Raw genomic sequence first — 19115 nt, 5'->3', positions numbered from 1 at the left:
GTTGATATTCAAACCCTAATCCTTTATCTATTTTACTATGAGTATAAACTTTTTCATTAAAAAGAATTAAACAATATTTTAAAGTTAGATTAAATCTAATAGATTCATAATAAATTAGACCACATCAAGAAATTCAGCCCGAATTACCTTGGTTAAAATTTCAAGTAAGAGAACCTATAATTCATGGTCGAAATGAAGAATTGTCTAGAAGACATGGAGCAATAATTTATTTATGGAGTAATTTTTATCACTAACACAAAGAGTTTTGGTTAGAAAAAAACACTCTACAAGCTAGGTATATTTTTTTTTTAACAAATGAGTGGAAATGTCATTTAATGATTCAAGTGACACACACCTCTAAACTATACGGAATAGTACTTCACCGTAAAAAGCAAAACCCTAACTTCAGCCCAAAACAATTAATAAAAGTAAAGTAGTAAAAAAATAGCAACTATAATCAATTTTAAATGTATAATAAATGCAATATAAAAAATATAGGGTATACTCTATTGGCAAACAGACAGTCACAACTCAGTACGAGGGAGCTGTGTGATTGATTAAACCACCCATAATTTACGCCCTTTTTTATCCCTTAAAAAAAAGTCAAAAAAAATCCAAAAAAGCAAAGAAAAATCTACAAGTATTAATAAAATTACACATTACACAAAATAGAGTGACCAACCAAGCATTAATTACGGAAGAAAATAAACTCCTTTTTCCCTCTTTATAAGTAGTCTTGCCACTCCTTTGCTCACACCACCTCATACTCTCTACACAACACAAACTACTTTCCCACTACTTCCCCTTTATTTCTTCCTAATGGCCTCTATTATCCTACCTTTGGTTTTCTCTCTATGTTCATATTTTGCTCTAGTCCATGCTAGGATCCCTGGTGTTTTTACCGGGGGCAGCTGGCAAAGCGCTCATGCTACCTTTTACGGTGGCTCTGACGCTTCCGGAACTATGGGTATGTACATTAATTAGTGTTATGTCCCGGGCTCTAGTGGTCCGTATGTTCTTTTAACCTGTTTGGTTTGGGAACACCGGGACATCCCAAACCAAAAGAACATACGGAACCACTAGTATTATTTTTAAAAGAACTACGAAGTATAATTGTTGAATGATTTATTTTATTGTTTTTTTTTTGGGGTTTGTAGGGGGTGCTTGTGGTTACGGAAACTTGTATAGTCAAGGGTACGGGGTGAATACGGCTGCACTCAGTACCGCCCTGTTCAACAGTGGCCAGAGTTGCGGGGCGTGCTTCGAGCTCAAGTGTGCTGATGACCCGCGCTGGTGCCACCCAGGAAGCCCTTCCATCCTCATCACCGCCACCAATTTTTGCCCGCCAAATTACGCGTTGCCTAGTGATAATGGCGGTTGGTGTAACCCACCTCGCCCACATTTCGACCTCGCTATGCCAATGTTTCTTAAGATTGCTGAATATCGTGCCGGCATTGTACCTGTTGCCTTCCGCAGGTAATTTTTTTTTTTCTTCTTTCCTCTGTTTTTGCTCTGTTTTGTGTGGTATTATTTACTCTGTTTTGGTGCTTTGTTTTATTTTTTGTGAAAGAGAAATACAGTGTCGTTTTGTCTACTGTGATGATTTACCAATTAATATGTGACAGTTGAGAAAGTTGCGTAAGTTATAAATAACCCTTATGTTACGGTCTACTGGTCTAGTAATATTGTTGTAAGTAAATGACAAGTTTTTAGTATAATTAGTCCGCATTCGTCCAATAAAAACTAAGACGGTTATGATACTTGCAATCCTTTAACTATTAAAATGGAAATTCTAAAAGGTAAAACTTATACAGTTATACGACAATACTATATATTGTGTCATTCCAATCAAAATTAAAAATAAAAATTATGTATCGTGTTATCAATGTTTTAACATTTTATATTATTTCAATTTTAAACTTTTTAAGAGATTTATTTTACACCCCAAGAGTCTCAATTCTAAATGTTTGTTATTGTCTTAGTGTGTAATTTTAAGAGAGAATAAGCTGTATCAGCTTACAATACTAATGCAATTGTCTAAAATTTGTAAATTTTAAAGCCTTTCCTTTTTATGGAAAAAAGCATCTCTAATTGTTGAGTTCAGGCTTTTCTTTTTTGAAGTTGTTATGAATTTTGGCTTTAGAGAAAGAAAAAAAATAGAAGTCTGATTATATTTGTTGCATCTCTTTTGCATGGATGAAAAGGCTGCCCCTTGAATCTTATTCAATTTTTAAGAGTACTTTGTATAGTACTAGACCAACTAGCATCCTACCTTTTTTATTTGTCATTTTCATTTAATTGTCCAAAAATTTATTGAATTATGATGTTACATTGTTACATAGTTTACAAAAAACATTGGAATATATTTATGTTACAGAGTTTACAAAAATTTATTTGGATTTTTTTTAAAAAAAAATTGTTACAAATGGTTATCTTAGGTATTCAACAAAGGAAAAGCCATTTTTGTAAAAGAGTTTTCGTTTAATAAATCACATCTTATCACTCATTAATCTTCTTTCAAAAAGATATATTCTTGACTCTAAGGTGGAAGTAAGATCAAAACCTTTGCTTGACTTTTGCCCAATTGATAAGGATAATTTGGAGTAAATATTCCATGTTCCTAATAAAAGAAGGATTCTATACATATGTATTTATGCATAATAGGAGTACTATGATTAATTGAGTAAATTGATCAACTTTTTACTGGCATCTTTATTTTAATGGAAACTAAAGTACTAAAATGAAAAGAATTATTATTATTCTTTTTTTATTTTTAACATGCATCAAGCCATCAATTAGAATAGATAGTTCATCAAGTACATAAAAGTAGAGTTTGTAAAGAGTAAGATTTTCAAACATTACTCAACACAACATGTATCACACACTAACCTCATGAGGACGTGACCTAATATGCCACACAAGTATTATATATATATATTTTTTTTTAAAACGTGGTTTGATGGATAAATATGATTAAATATAGGGTTCCATGCCGAAAGAAGGGTGGTATTCGATTCACCATCAACGGTTTCCGATACTTCAACTTGGTGCTAATCACCAATGTCGCGGGTGCCGGTGATTTGGTAAGGGCGAGTGTCAAAGGATCAAAGACTGGATGGATGAGTATGAGCCGTAACTGGGGTCAGAATTGGCAATCCAACTCCGTACTTGTTGGTCAAGCACTTTCATTCCGTGTTACGGCTAGTGACCGTAGAAGTTCAACCTCTTGGAACATTGCCCCTCCTAATTGGCAATTTGGTCAAACATTCATTGGCAAAAACTTTAGGGTCTAATAAAGTCTTAATAGTATTTGAAATACCAATTGTACCCCTATTAGTTGTCAATTTTCTTTTATTTTTCTTCCCTTAATTTGAGGGAAATGGGAGGAAAACTTGGGGGTGTTTTTGTCTTTTGATAGTCAAGTGTCTTTTTGACTTTGTAGGTGTGATTGGAAAAGAATGAGTTTGGGAAAATTGTAAAAAGTCGAAGCGGCTAAAAGAAATGGTGATGAAGCCCGCGACTTTGCTTATACTAGTTTGTGTTATAGTTGACTAATATATGAATACAAGTATTTAATCTTAGCTTATTGGAGTCATTAGCTACCTTAATTATATGCTTGATTTGCGTTTTGATTCAAAAAACATACAGTATATAGTGGTTCAAAGACTAGGAAAATGGAAAGATACCAACTATTAAGTGGATCATTGTAATTAGAGCTAACAGAAGTTGACCCGACCCGAAATACCGACCCAAATCCTATTATTAACCGACCCATCTGAACCCGAAAAAAGGGTGACCCAAATCCGACCTGACCCGACCTGAAACCAACCTGAGACCCTAGTATGTGAGACCTGAACACGAACATGAACTGACCTAAAGATGACCCGACCCGAATGTAACCCGTAAATTATTGACCTGAACCGAATCTGATATGAACCAAAATTGACGCAAACCCGTTTTAACCCGTCAAAACCCGAATTTAACCCGACTTATTACTAACCTGACCTGATTTCAACCCGACTCGTTCCTAAACCGACCCGAATTTTACCCAATATGTTACAAACCCGACCCAAAATCAACCAGACTTGTTATTGACCTGACCCAAATTCAACCAGACTTGTTATTGACCCGACCCGAATTTTATCAGATTTATTACTAACCCAACCCAAAAATTCAACTCGATCTATTACTAACCCGACTCGAAATCAACACAACTTGTTATTGACCCGACCTAAATTCAACCCAAATTGTTACTGACCCGATTTCAAATCACCTTAAATGCAATTTAGACCACCTTATTATTGTTGATCAAAGCATTGTCTAGGGAGACCAAGTCGGTCCAGGCCAACAAAAAAAAGGAGCATCATCCTCAAATATAAAAGTTAAATGTAGTATATATTTGTTGTATGGTCAAAGGAGTTAATTATCTTCCTAAATTATATACTATATTTCCCTATTATATTGTCATATACTTCGTATATTATAGTCAAAGGAAATAATTAGCTTGATAAAAATGATAATTATCTATTTATAGTTAGGTGAACTTGAATATGACCTGATTTGGAAATGACCCGACCTGATTGTAACCTGCAAATTATTGACTTGAACATAACCCGACTTGAATCCAAGAATAACCCGACTTGGAAATGCCCTAACCTGATTATAACCCGCAAATTATTGACTTGAACCTGAAATTGAGCCGACTTAAATGACCCAACCTGATTATAACCTACAAATTATTGACTTGAACTGAACCCGACTCAAACTCGAGAATGACCCAACCTGATTCTAACCTGTAAATTGTTGACTTGAACCGAACTCGAATCGAACCAAAGATTTACCCTAACATTTTTTAACCACTCAAAATGCGAATTAAGCACGGCCTATTGTTCACCGGACCCGAATGTAACCCGACTTGTTATTAAACCGTCCTAAACCCGACCCAAACCCGATAAGAAGAATGACCTAACTCAAGTATGACCAAACCCAAACCTGACCAGCAAAGGTTATGGAATTAATCCAAATTGACCCAAAAAACTCTTACCGATCCAAACCCGACCCGTTTACCCAAATTGACAACTTTACCCGAAACCTCTAAATTTTCTCAAAAACCATGGATATTAGCCTTCAATTTTGTAATTTTTTGACTTTTTTTCACCCGGAAATAAAAAATTTCTGAAATGTTTACCATGGTCCCTAATACCCTCCGGGAGTCCAATTGGCTAGGGTGAACCATCCAATTTGTCTTTAAACGACCAATTTACCGATTTACAACTTGCATCGATTTCACTAACTCAATCCTACCACGAACATTTATGACAACATATAATGATCATATATGATTCCAAATGGCATTATATGACCCTGAGATGTATCCAATAAAATCTCAATGCTTTACGACACCGGACCCAAAAATATACGAAATTTCTCAAAAAGCGTGTATATTAGCCTTCAATTTTGGAATTTTTTGACTTTTTTTCGCCCGGATATAAAAATTGCTGAAATGTTTACCATGGTTCATAATAAACTCCGGGAGTCCAATTAGGTGAGTGGAACCATCCAATTTTCTTTTAAACGACACATTTACTGGTTTACAACTTGCACCGATTTCATTAATTCAAGCCTACCACAAACATTTATGACAACAAATAATGATCATATATGGTTCCAAAAAACAACATATGACCCCGAGATATATTACCTATAATTTCAAGACTTTTCGACTCCGAGCCCCAAAAACTCCAAAAATTCTCAAAAAGCGTGGTTATAGCCTTCAATTGATGTATTTTTTAACTTTTTTTCGCTCGAAAATATAAATTGCTGAAATGTTTACCATGGTCTCTAATACTTTCCGAGAATCCAATTGGGTGGGTGGAACCATCCAATTTGCCTTTAAACGACCAATTTACCGGTTTACAACTTGTGCCGATTTCACTAACTCAAGTCTACCACAAACATTTATGACAACATATAATAATCATATATGGTTCCAAACGGCGTTATATGACCCCAAGATGTATCCCCTTTAATTTAAAGGTTTTTCGGCATCGGGCCCCGAAACCTCCAAAATTTCTCAAAAAGCGTGTATTAGCCTTCAATTTTGGAATTTTTTACTTTTTTTTTTCCCGGAAAAAAAAATTGCCGAAATATTTACCATGATCCCTAATACCCTCTGGGAGTCCAATTGGGTGGGTGAGACATCCAATTTGCCTTTAAACGAACAATTTACCGGTTTACAACTTGCACTGATTTCATTAACTCAAGCCTACCATGAACGTTTATGACAACAAATAATGATCATATATGGTTTCAAACAACATTGTATGACCCCGAGATATATACCCTACAATTTCAAGACTTTTCGACACCGAGTCTCGAAACCTTTAACATTTCTCAAAAAGCGTGGATATTAGCCTTCAATTTTTGAATTTTTGACTTTTTTCGCCCTAAAAAAAACTTGTCGGAATGTTTAATTACCATGGTCTCTAATACCCTCCATTAGTCTAATTGGGTGTGTGGAAGCATCAAATTTGTCTTTAAACGACCAATTTACGGGTTTACAACTTACGCCGATTTCATTAACTCAAGTCTACAACAAACATTTATGACAACATATAATAATCATATATGGTTCCAAACGGCGTTTTATGTCCTTGAGATGTATCTAGGGGTGAGCATGGGACGGGTACCCGTACCGTTAGTACTAACGGTTCGGGTACCCGATAACCAATATCACTAAAAGTGATATCCATAACCCGAACCGATAAGTTCGGGTACCCGGAATTCGGGTACCCGAATTTTCGGAACGGTTATCGGGTACCCTATAAAGTATCCAATAGTGATAATTAAACTTAAAAAAATTAGTTATTATGATATTTTTTTTAACTCTAATTAACAACAATACCACACGATCTTGACCAAATTATTAATAACATTACTAATTATTGATATTTATAGTGATTATGAAGTAATGTAAGAGTTTAAATATTGAAAAGATAAATTTAAGTAGGAAAAAAACAAAATAATTGCTTATCGGAACGGAACGGGTACCCGTTAATTTTAAAATGATACCCAAAATCATACCCGATAACAAATTATCGGAACGGGTACCCGAACCGTTATGGTTATCGGATCGGGTACCCTAATTTTCGGAACGGTAACGGAACGGATTTTCGGTTTTTCGGGTAGTTTTGCTCAGCCCTAGATGTATCCTTTATAATGAGAAGCTTTTTCGACATCGGGCCCCGAAACCTCCAAAAATTCTCAAAAAGCGTGTATATTAACCTTCAATTTTGGAATTTTTTTACTTTTTTTTACCGGAACTAAAAATTTCCAAAATGTATACCAGGGTCCCTGATACCCTCCGGGAGTCCAATTGGGTGGGTGAGCCATCCAATTTGCCTTTAAGCGAACAATTTACCGGTTTGCAACTTGCACCGATTTCATTAACTCAAGCCTACCATGAACATTAATGACAACAAATAATGATCATATATGGTTCCAAACGACATTGTATGGCCCCGAGATATATCCCAAGATTTTCAAGACTTTTCGACATCGAGCCCCGAAACCTAAAAAATTCTCAAAACGCGTGGATATTAGCCTTCAATTATTGATTTTTTTTTTTATTTTTATCGCCTGAAAATAAAAATTATCAAAAATGTTTACCATGGTCTCTAATACCCTCTGTTAGTACAATTGGGTGGGTGTAAGCATCCATTTTGCCTTTAAACGGCCAATTTACCAGTTTACAACTTACACCGATTTCACTAACTCAAGCCTACCACGAACATTTATGACAACAAATAATAATCATATATGTTTCCAAACGACATTATATGATACCGAGATGTATTCCCTTAAATCTCAAATCTTTCCGACACCGGGTACTAAAACGTCAGAAATTTCTCAAAAACGTGGATAATTAGTCTTCAATTTTGGAATTTTTTTACTGTTTTCGCTTGAAAGTAAAAATTACCGAAATGAATACTATGGTCTCTAATACCCTTAAGTAGTCCAATTGGGTGGGTGGAAGCATCCTATTTGCCTTTAAACGGTCAATTTACTTATGTGCAATTTGCATCGATTTCATTCATTCAACCATACCATGAATATTTATGACAACAAATAATGATCATATATGGTTCCAAACGGCATTATATGACCACGATATATATCCCCTAGAATTACGAGACTTTTCAACACCGACCACGAAACATCTATATTTCTCAAAAAGTGTGGATATTAGGATTTAATTTTTGAAATTTTTTTCGCCCGAAAATAAAAACCACCAAAATTTTTACCATGGTCCCTAACATCCTCCGGGAGTCCAATTGCGTTTGTGGATCATCCAATTAGCCTGTAAACAACTAATTTACCGGTTTACAACTTGCAGTGATTTCATTAACTCTAGCCTATCATGAACATTTATGACAACAAATTATGATCATATATGGTTCCAAACGGCATTATATGACCACGAGATATATCCCTTAGAATTTTAAGACTTTTCGACTCCGAGCCTTGAAACTTCTAAAATTTCTTAAAATTGTGCCTTTAATTTTGAAATTTTTTGACTTTTTTTCGCCCAAAATAAAAATTATCGAAATGTATACCATGGTTTCTAATACCCTCCGGTAGTCCAATTGGTTGGATGGAATAATCCAATTTGCCTTTAAACGACCAATTTACCGGTTTACAACTTGCACCGATTTAATTAATTCAAGCCTACCATGAACATTTATGACAACAAATAATTATCATAAATGGTTCCAAATGGCATTATATGACCTCGAGATATATCCTCTAAAATTTCAAGACTTTTCAAAACCGAGCCTCAAAACCTCTAAAATTTCTCAAAAAGCGTGGATATTAGCCTTCAATTTGGGAATTTTTGACTTTTTTACGCCCAGAAATAAAAATTGCAGAAATGTTTACCTTGGTACTTAATACCCTCTGGAAATCCAATTGGGTGGGTGGAACCATCCAATTTGCCTTTAAACGACCAATTAACCGGTTTACAACTAACTTGCATCGATTTCATTAACTCAAGCCTACCACGAACATTTATGACAACAAATATTGAACATGTATGGTTCCAAACGACATTATATGATCGACCTCGAGATATATCCCCTACAATTTCTAGCCTTTTCGACACCAGGCCTCGAAACCTTCAAATTTTTTTTAAAAAACGTGGATATTAGCCTTTAAATTTTGAATTTTTAGACTTTTTTCGCCTAAAAATAAAATTCGCCGAAATGATTACCATGTTCTCTAATATCCTACGGTAGTCCAATTAGGTGGGTGGAAGCATCCAATATGCCTTTAAATTGCCAATTTACTGATTTACAACTTGCACCTATTTCATCAATTCAAGCCTACCATGAACATTTATGACAACAAATAATAATCATATGTGGTTTCAAATGACATTATATGACCAAAAAATACATCCCCTAGAATTTCAAGATTTTTCAACACCGAACCTCGAAACCTCTAAAATTTCTCAAAAGTGTGGATATTAGCCTTTAATTTTGGAATTTTAAAAAAAAATTTCGCCCGCAAATAAAAATTGCCGAAACGTTAACCATGGTCCCTAATATCCTTCGGGAGCTAATTGGGTAGGTGGAACCATCTAATTTGCCTTTACACGACCAATTTACCGGTTTACAACTTGCACCGATTTTATTAACCCAAGCCTACCATGAACATTTATAACAATAAATAATGATTATATATGGTTCAGAATGGCATTATATGACCCTGAGATATATCACCTAAAATTTCAGTACTTTTAATACAGAGCCCTGAAACCTCTATAATTTCTCAAAAAATGTGGATATTAGCTTTTAATTTTGGAATTTTTTTACTTTTTTCGTCAGGAAATAAAATTGCCGAAATGTTTACCATGGTCTCTAAGACCCTTCGGGAATCCAATTGGGTTGGCAAATTCTTCCAATTTGCCTTTAAACGAACAATTTACCGCTTTACAAGTTGCACCGATTTCATTAACGCAAACCTACCATGAACATTTATAACAACAAATGATGATCATATATGGATCCAAATGGCATTGTATGACCCCAAGATATATACCCTATAATTTTAAGAATTTTCGACACCGAGTCCTGAAACCTCTTAAATTTCTCAAAAAGCGTGGATATTAGCCTTCAGTTTTTAAATTTTTTGACTTTTTTTCGGCCTAAAATAAAACTTGCCGAAATGTTTACCATAGTCTCTAATAACCTCCAGTAATATTGGGTGCGTGGAAGCATCCAATTTGCCTTTAAACGACCAATGTTTACAACTTGCACCGATTTCATTAACTCAAGCCTATCACGAACATTTATACAACAAATAATGATCATATATGTTTCCAAATAAATGACATTAAATGACCTCGAGATGTACTCCCTAAAATCTCAAGTCTTTTCGACATCGGATTCCGAAACCTTAGAAATTTCTCAAAAAACGTAAGTATTAGCCTTTAATTATGAAATTTTTTGACTTTTATTGCCCGAAAATAAAAATTGCCTAAATGTTTAACATGGTCCCTAATATCCTCCGGGAGTCCAATTGGGAGGGTGAGCCATCCAATTTGCCTTTAAACGACCATATACTGACTTACAACTTGCACCTATTTCATTAATTCAAGTCTACCATGAACATTTATGACAACAAATAATGATCATATATGGTTACAAATGACATTATATGACCACAAGATACATCACCTAGAATTTCAAGACTTTTCGACACCGAGCCCCGAAACCTCTAAAATTTCTCAAAAAGTGTGGATATTAGCCTTTAATTATGGAATTTATTGACTTTTTTTCGCTCGAAAATAAAAATTGCTGAAATGTATACCATTGTCCCTAATACCCTTTGGTAGTCCAATTGGGTGGGTGGAACCATCCAATATTCCTTTAAACGACCAATTTAACTGTTTACAACTTGCACCGATTTAATTAACTCAAGCCTACCATGAACATTTATGACAACAAATAATGATTATATTTGGTTCAAAACGACATTATATGACCCAGATATATATCCCCTAGAATTTCAATACTTTTCGACACCGAGTCCCGAAACCTCTAAAATTTCTCAAAAAGTGTGGATATTAGCCTTTAATTTTGGATTTTTTTGACTTTTTTTCGCTCTGAAATAAAATTTGTAAAAATATTTATCATGGTCTCTAATACCCTTCAGTAGTCTAATTGGGTGGGTGTAAGCATCCAATTTGCCTTTAAACGGCCAATTTAGCGGTTTACAACTTGCACCGATTTCATTAACTCAAGCCTACCACGGACATTTATGTCAACAAATAATGATCATACATGTTTCTAAACGACATTATATGACCCCCAGATGTATTCCCTAAAATCTCAAGTCTTTCCGACATCGGGTTCCGAAACCTCGGAAATTTCTCAAAAAACATGGATATTAGCCTTAAATTTTGGAAAATTTTGACTTTTTTTGCTTGAAAATAAAAATTGCCGAAAATTTTACCGTGATCCCTAATGTCCTCCGGGAGTCCAATTGGGTGGGTTTATTCATGCAATTTGCCTTTAAACGACCTATTTACTGGTTTTTAACTTGCTGCGATTTCATTAAATCAAGCCTACCACGAATATTTATGACAACAAATAATGATCAAATATGGTTCCAAAAGGCATTATATGACCCCGAGATGTATCTCCTAAAATCTTAAGACTTCTTAACACCGGGCTCCGAAACCTCAAAAATTTCTCAAAACGAGTGGATATTATAACATTCAATTTTGGATTTTTTAAACTTTTTTTCGTTCGAAAATAAAAATTGCCGGAATATTTAACATGGTCCCTAATATCCTCTGGGAGTCCAATTGGGTGGGTAGTACCATTCAATATGCTTTTAAACGACCAATTAACCGGTTTACAACTTGTACTAATTTCATAAACTCAAGCTTGCCACAAACTTCTATGACAACATATAAATGATCAAATATGGTTTCAAACGGCATTATATGGTCCCCAGATGTATTCCTTTAAATCTCAAGACTTTGCGACACCGAAATCTCTAAAATTTCTAAAAAAACATGGACATTAGCCTTCAAATTTTGAAATTTTTAACTTTTTTTCGGCTTGAAAATAAAAATTGTCGAAATGTTTACCATGATCATTAATTCACTCCAGCAGTCCAATTGGGTGGGGAAACCATCCAATTTGCCTTTAAAACGACCAATTTACCTGTTTACAATTTGCACTGATTTTATCAACTCAAGCCTACAACGAGCATTTATGACAACAAATAATGATTATATATGATTCCAAACGACGTTATATGACTCCGAGATGTATTCCTTAGAATGTCAAGGCTTTTCGATATCAGGTTCCGAAACCTCTAAAATTTCTCAAAATACGTGAATAATAACCTTTATTTTTGGAATTTTTAGAGTTTTTTTGTCTGGAAATAAAAATTGTCGAAATGTTTACCAGGTCCCTAGTATCCTTTGAGAGTCCAATTGGGTGGGTGGAACCATCCAATTTGTCTTTAAACGGTCTATTTATCGGTTTATAACTTGCACCGAATTCATTAAATCAAGCATACTACGAAGATTTATAACAACAAATAATGATCAAATATGGTTTCAAAACGGCATTATATGACCATGAAATGTATCCCATAGAATTGATACTCGAATACAACAATCAAGTTGGCCAATGTGCGAACTATGAAGCAAAATACGTTCGTCAATGCATGAAATGACTCTTAATCACGAACATTTAGCTTTGGTACTCACCAACACACGAAGGATCTGGCAAATACGGTGAAGGCTAGATCAGTAGCCTCTAGCAACCAAATCATAATCAATTGTAGTCGATTAAAAGTTGATTAAACAAATTTCAGTCGTGATTGCAATTTGCAAGAACCATTTACAATTCTCCTAGTATCTCACCACAATTTAGTTTCAAAATTCCTAAACTTGCAAGTTAGTGACATGTTTCCTGAACATTGCAACTCCATCGAAATCTTTGATCAGAATTCTATACTATAGCATGAAATTCGTTAATCATAAACCAATTTGAACCCAGAATGAAATAATCTTGTTCATACTCCTCAAAATTCATTCAATTTTATACACTTTACAAAATCAATTAATTATTTAAAATTTTATTTTTCTAATTACATGCTGAACTTTGCTCCATCTTATAGTCTCAAACAACTGCACCAAATGCTGAACTCTGCTCCTGTTCAACAACTCCGAAAAAATAAATCAAGAATCATGAAGAATTGAACGATTAATAGCATCAAATTAATCAACAAAAATAAAATCAAAGGAAAAAAAAAAAAAATTGATAAGGGCTCATATCAAGTGTATTTGGAGAAATCAATCATAGTAGGGAAGATTAACAAACCCAACAATCTAAAATTCGAAATTTTAAGGAGAGAGAAAAAGATCAAAGATTTGCAAAAACGCCATAAAAATTACAGAAAAGCTCAACCTTTATTAATTAAAAAAAAGGGAGCGGCATTTTTGGCAAAATCAAAATCCTTAAAAATCCCCTTAAAATCCGAATAAAATGAATTAGATTGAAAGAATTTGCGCACCCTACTCCACCCTCTCTCTTTATAATCATAGCCCCATTTAAATTATCCACAAAAGGTCGCGAGTTCGAAACCCGGAAGATCAATAACAAATTACACAAAACAATTTACATAAAAACATACACACACACACAAGAAGAGGAGAGAGAAAGAGAGAGAGAGAAAGAGGAGATGGTGGTTATGGCAGTGGAGAGAGAGGGTGCTGAAAAACAGAGTATAATCATCGCCCTTTTTTTTTTTGGGGATTTTAATGAAGAATTGATTACAACAAATAGAAGGAAGAAAGGAAGGAAGAGAAGTTACCTTTACTGGATTATTTGCAGAGCTTTAATGGCGGAAGAATGTGGGGAAAGACGGCGGGTTCTGGAAGGTGGGAGAGGAAGAGGGTTTTAGGTTGGGTTGGAGTTAGGACTTAGGACTAGGGTTTAAGAAGGATTATTGGAGAGGTTGTGTGTGTTTTTCAATGGGCTGTTGTAATTTGGTTTGGGCCATTTTTTTTTTTTTTTTTTTTTTTTTTTTTTTTTTTTTTTTTTGACACAAGTGACAATCCCACTCACAAGTCACAATGGCGACTCTCATAATCGTCTTGTCGAGAGCATTTCTCAACCTATAATAACTTATTTACGAAATACAGAGTGATTATTCTCGTTAAGTATAATACGGAGTAATGCTTATTGAGTTATTGATATTAAATTGTGCTTAGATGGTACCATCTTAACGTCAAATAGTCATCTTTGTTGGTAACTTAGTACCAATATAATTCTTTGTTATACGAAGTATTAATTTGGTACCATCTAAACACAACTTGATTCAAATTAAGACTTGAGACAACTAAAATTAATTGAGATTTGAGACCATCGGAATGCTGTTTTGTTTTGTTTATATTAGTATGGTACAATCTATCCATCTATATAACTAATACTACGTAAACCATATTTGATTCAAATTCGTATTTTTTTTTTTTTTTGAAATGAAGCTAAAATGCAACTATCATTAATAAAATTATGAATCATGAAATAAAGAATGAGTCTCTTCTGCTGGTAATCATACGAAGTGATCTGTTGCAGGACTAGAGCATTGAATTATAAGCACTAATGGTTTGCACTTTGCAGTAGAGAAGAGCTAAAGGTTTACTACTTTCAGTACTTTGAATGCTAAAGCAAATTCATACAGATTACTCCTACATTACTACATATTTCTTCCTTCCAACTTTCATCTATACAGAATTTCAGCAGCTAAGTAACATCAGTTGCTAGCTATATTTACTGTTTTATGAATCGTAAAGCCTAGCTACCTACAAGAGCTGAGTGTATTAGCAAGGTCATAACAAGTTAAGCACTCGATATACCCTTGGTTGCTTAGCTTTACCTTCGTTTGCGTTTGTGAGTTTTAAGCTGCTGGATTATGTACCCTATTACCTCCTTCAGACTCACTTCCCTTTCCTCTCTGATGTTCCAAATTTTCGGAACTGGATACCTCCCACTGGGGTTGTACTCGTTCAGTTCCATCAAAGCAGTAGCCACTGTTTTGTATGCTTTCTCACCCCATTCTTTTCTCAACTCTTCCAGCTTCTCATCACTCTCATCAATGATGGCCTGTCATTCGGTCAAACAATTGAGCAAATAAGCCAGAAAAATAAAGTTGATAAATTTTGGCAAAGAGATGATCCATCACAGTATGTTATCACGAATTAGCATACTTCTGCATTGACAGCATATATCTAAACTTGAATTCTAAGTCTCATGTTAAATATCTCAACAGCAGATAAGTTACTGACATCAGCTATTACAATACAGGGAGCTTCTGTATTGTAATGCAGCTAAAGATGTTTAGTTTTGGATAAGTCTCAATTTCAAAGTCTTACAGTGTTAAAGTGTTACACTTCAAATGTAAACATGATTGTATTGTAAGTACCATATCTAAGCTATTGATTTTATATGCCTGTCAGCTGTCACGACACTAAATCTTAGTCAAGTATTATAACAGTAATTTGCTCTAATACCTGCAGATTCCCATTTATGATATCGTGCTTGAAAGGGTGCCATTTTGAATCTTTCAGATGATCTTCCCAAATTGAGCATACTTCAGCACACTTAATCCCCTGTTCTTCTTTTGGAAACTTATCAGCACACGCTTCAAGGAATGGTTTTGTGTCTAGTTCTCCCATTCTTTTAATCCCAAGCATTGTTCGATTACTCAGTATTGAATGCAGACCCTGAAAAGTGAAAATGCAGATCTATAAATTTCTACAGTTTGCTAAATTGGTTTTCCACAAAAATACATGAAGATATAGGACATACACTTAACAGTTCTTGCTGAGCCTCCAGGAGCTCATTGTTGCTTTCGCGCTCCTTGAGTATAAGAATTTGGTTGAGGTTTTGCAAGTAAAGCACTTCATCTGTTTTATCCTCCAATTCTTTCTTTAGAGCATTAATATCAATATTTGAACAACCTGTCCCTTGCTAATCAACCAATAATGTTCATGTTAACTTTGACCCAAAATTATGTGCAAGCTCAGTCTATTGCAACCTCATTGCAGGTTCAGATTTACAGTAAAGCTAAATTTGGAAGGTATAATAATTAGTCCACATGACATATTACTTATTTACTTGTTCAGATATGAATTTCTTTGCATATGACGTTACATATTACGTATTTCAATTTTGTAAGAAGAAAACGCTGTATCTATATCTTATGCTATGTTTGGATAACAAAAAATGGAAGGAAAGGAAGGGAAGGGAAAGGGAGGGAGACAAACTTCCTTGTTTGGATAATAGGTTGGGGGAGGGAAGGGGAGGGGGGGGGGTAAAGAGATTCATTTTCCCTCCTCCTTTAATAAAGACCATCCCTTCAAAATTGGAGAGATTTGGAGGGAAAATGGAGCTCATCATTTCCTCCACTTTCCCTTCCTTCCCCTTCCTCCTATTTCCCTCCCTTCCATTTCCCTTCTAATTTCTTATCCAAACATAGCATTAATGATGGACTAACCATTGAACGACTTTGCCCTTCATTGCTTTGAGGTCCACCCACGCTTTGCACCAACTGTCTAGTAAGCTCTTTCTTGACAGTTATCAATTCTGATTTCAGCCTTTTGTTTCTTCGACTTATGCTCTGCAGCTCATTTTCCGCTGAAAAAACAAAGAAAGTTTGCATTATTCTAAAATAGTCTGATAATATGTGCTTTTTATTGCAAAGTTCCATCTTTACAAACATATACCAACCTCGGATGTTTAATCTGTGCAATAAAGCTCTTTCCTCCACCAGCGTTCTAATATCACTATACATCTCACTACAAGTGTGCTTCAGGTCAGTAATTTGCTGGTTTTTTCTATCAACCTCATTCATGAAGCTAACAAGTGCTCTTGAAATTGATTTACAAGCTGCATCTTTCTTCTCGTTCTCCACCTTCAATTCCTTCATCCTCTTGACTTGGTCCTCGATCTCTTTAACGAGGCTGGTGATGAACTTGGAAAGAGATTCACAAGTTTGGTTATACTTCTGCTCTACTTCCATTATTCTTGCATCTTTGTCTTCTACCTCCTTACACAAGCTTGCAATTAATTTATCCAGGGAGCATGTTGTGTCCTGGCTCTCTATCGATAGGCACGTAGACGTAACTATGGTCTCTGCATCATAGTAAAAATGTAAAATGTTAAAACAACATGCATCATCATAAACAAAGTATACGCTAGCGGAAACATAACAAAAAAAAGCAATAGTATGATGCAGGCAATTTAAGTCAATAGTTTCCAATATCAAAGGGTTTGTACTCTGTCATTGGCACACTTTAAGGAACTTTTTCACCACGAATTGGTAATCAACTAATCATTTATGATTAGAGTTTGGATTTTGGAATATGACACTAGCACACTACTTATCGTAGATTAAAACAACCCATCTATTATAAACGATCTATTTGTAAATTTATGTCATTGTAACATTATTATTACCAGGGGTTGAGACAATGTGACAATTAATTTTGGACGGAAAGAGTAGTTGCTCGGTTTCATCTTTGGCACTGCTACATTTACCAAGCCTTACAAATTTTCCAAAAATTGAACCCTTTAAGACTTCACATACCTATTAATCTATTATTGGGACAATAATTTGCATAATCTAACCATAAAATGTACTTCACCACTTTAGCATTCGAGCTATGTTAGATAAAAACATTCCGAACAACGGAACAAAGATTAGCCCTAACTAAGCTTTCATAATTCCATCAATCATTAAAAGATCAAAAACGCAAACAATTATTGCTTTAAGTTTAATGCATACTTCCAAGTTCCAACTTCCAATATCATAATATATGAACACATCTTATTATTATGCAGCATCATCATATCATTCACAGTAGCTACATTTATGATTTCAGACCAGCCTTCATAGAAAAAATGTAATAATTTTGCCAAGACAAATATAAACTCAGTTAATTGTTGCACCCAAAAAATAAATAATGGTAATAATAAGGAAAAATGACAAGTCCAAAGGTACCAGAAAATAATTAGGGAAATTCAATAAATAATTTACTAGCAACAAATTCTCCTTTGCAGACCAAGTGACCCACTTCATAAATAATTAAATTAACTACATTTGATCCATAATAAAATACATAGACCCACAATTTCAATTTTTTACTCAATTAAACCAATAATTACAATCTTTTCTTCAAATTAAAAAGAATAATTAAAACCAATGTACAAATAATCACAGAGTAACCATTTTAATTGCACCCAGAAAATATACTAAAACAGAATTAATAATTAATCAAGTATATGAAAAAGGGAATAAATAAAACTAAACTTTAGTTTAATTGATGAGAAAGAGAGAAAACCTGAGACGACAGTAGAGGAAAGAGGGTTGGTTTGATGATCAGGGGAGATTATTGTTGTTTCTGAGCTCATTTTTTCAGCTGATGATTCTTCCATTTCTACCAAATTTTGATACAAAACCCAGAAATTATTACTAAAAAGACGACATTTTTATCAACAATTATTACTAAAGAAAATTGAGTGATTTTTTAGGGAAAAAAGAGAGAGAAAAAAATACTGTAGTAAGTAAAGGCTGAAATTGTGTAGTTCAAAATTTTCTCAAATGGCATGCCAAAGAATTACAAATGACGTGTGCAGTAAGTCGCCTACACTAGTACACTTAAAATGCAATGTTTTTTTGGTGATTAGAGAGGCCACAAGGGCGGGTGATGAGAATCGATCCCAAGATCTCTTGGAACCGGGAGGGGAGCTCTAACCACTTGAGCTATCCCTCACTCTCACTTAAAATGCAATGTTACGATCGCCTAATATCGTTAATGCTCTCTTATATAATCTGCACGTCGTACTTAGTTACTTAGAACTGTTACGGGTACACTGAGTACGGCAGTACGCCCCTTTTAATCTTTAGTACTGGAACGTTAATGATCAAACTAGCACGTAGACAATTTATGTTGAATTGGTAAATCAATGACCAAATGAGCATGGTGGTAAACATACTAAAAAAGTCGTGTTGAGTTGATCCGACTAGAA

At 34.6% G+C, this 19115-nt stretch overlaps 2 protein-coding genes and 1 long non-coding RNA gene across 3 annotated transcripts; 1 reads left to right on the top strand and 2 right to left on the bottom strand.

Annotated features, from left to right (window-relative positions):
* The first annotated feature begins 515 nt into the window (after positions 1 to 515).
* Positions 516 to 3586, top strand: LOC110733300 (expansin-A4). Its single transcript, XM_021913313.1, has 3 exons — positions 516 to 967; positions 1158 to 1476; positions 2984 to 3586. Exons 1-3 carry the CDS (start codon positions 820 to 822, stop codon positions 3291 to 3293), a joined length of 777 nt encoding a protein of 258 aa, XP_021769005.1. The 5' UTR covers positions 516 to 819; the 3' UTR covers positions 3294 to 3586.
* A 9495-nt stretch (positions 3587 to 13081) lies between these two features.
* LOC110733298 lies at positions 13082 to 13990 on the bottom strand. The gene is made up of 2 exons (XR_002513625.1): positions 13897 to 13990; positions 13082 to 13235 (listed from the first exon to the last, which is right to left on the bottom strand). It is a non-coding gene; the product is annotated as an uncharacterized LOC110733298 (long non-coding RNA).
* An 85-nt stretch (positions 13991 to 14075) lies between these two features.
* Positions 14076 to 18720, bottom strand: LOC110733297 (factor of DNA methylation 1-like). The gene is made up of 6 exons (XM_021913312.1): positions 18428 to 18720; positions 16815 to 17219; positions 16582 to 16721; positions 15894 to 16055; positions 15596 to 15808; positions 14076 to 15188 (listed from the first exon to the last, which is right to left on the bottom strand). The coding sequence occupies exons 1-6, from the start codon at positions 18519 to 18521 to the stop codon at positions 14958 to 14960; spliced, it is 1245 nt and encodes a 414-aa protein (XP_021769004.1). The 5' UTR covers positions 18522 to 18720; the 3' UTR covers positions 14076 to 14957.
* Between the last annotated feature and the right edge of the window lie 395 nt (positions 18721 to 19115).

This window comes from Chenopodium quinoa, unplaced genomic scaffold (assembly GCF_001683475.1).
Source record: "Chenopodium quinoa cultivar QQ74 unplaced genomic scaffold, ASM168347v1, whole genome shotgun sequence".
Lineage (NCBI taxonomy): Eukaryota > Viridiplantae > Streptophyta > Magnoliopsida > Caryophyllales > Amaranthaceae > Chenopodium > Chenopodium quinoa.
The sequence above is the reverse complement of the archived record's forward strand: the minus strand, read 5'-3'. Positions and strand labels throughout refer to the sequence as shown.

What these genes read in the sequence shown, in the direction of transcription:
- LOC110733300 (XM_021913313.1), top strand. Translation starts at nt 820, where the DNA reads ATGGCCTCTATTATCCTACCTTTGGTTTTCTCTCTATGTTCATATTTT. An exon ending in TGACGCTTCCGGAACTATGG is followed by an intron (nt 968 to 1,157) that starts GTATGTACATTA and finishes TGGGGTTTGTAG; the next exon opens with GGGGTGCTTGTGGTTACGGA. An exon ending in GTACCTGTTGCCTTCCGCAG is followed by an intron (nt 1,477 to 2,983) that starts GTAATTTTTTTT and finishes GATTAAATATAG; the next exon opens with GGTTCCATGCCGAAAGAAGG.
- LOC110733297 (XM_021913312.1), bottom strand. Translation starts at nt 18,521, where the DNA reads ATGGAAGAATCATCAGCTGAAAAAATGAGCTCAGAAACAACAATAATC. An exon ending in GCACAGATTAAACATCCGAG is followed by an intron (nt 16,722 to 16,814) that starts GTTGGTATATGT and finishes TTGTTTTTTCAG; the next exon opens with CGGAAAATGAGCTGCAGAGC. An exon ending in CTCAGCAAGAACTGTTAAGT is followed by an intron (nt 15,809 to 15,893) that starts GTATGTCCTATA and finishes TTCACTTTTCAG; the next exon opens with GGTCTGCATTCAATACTGAG.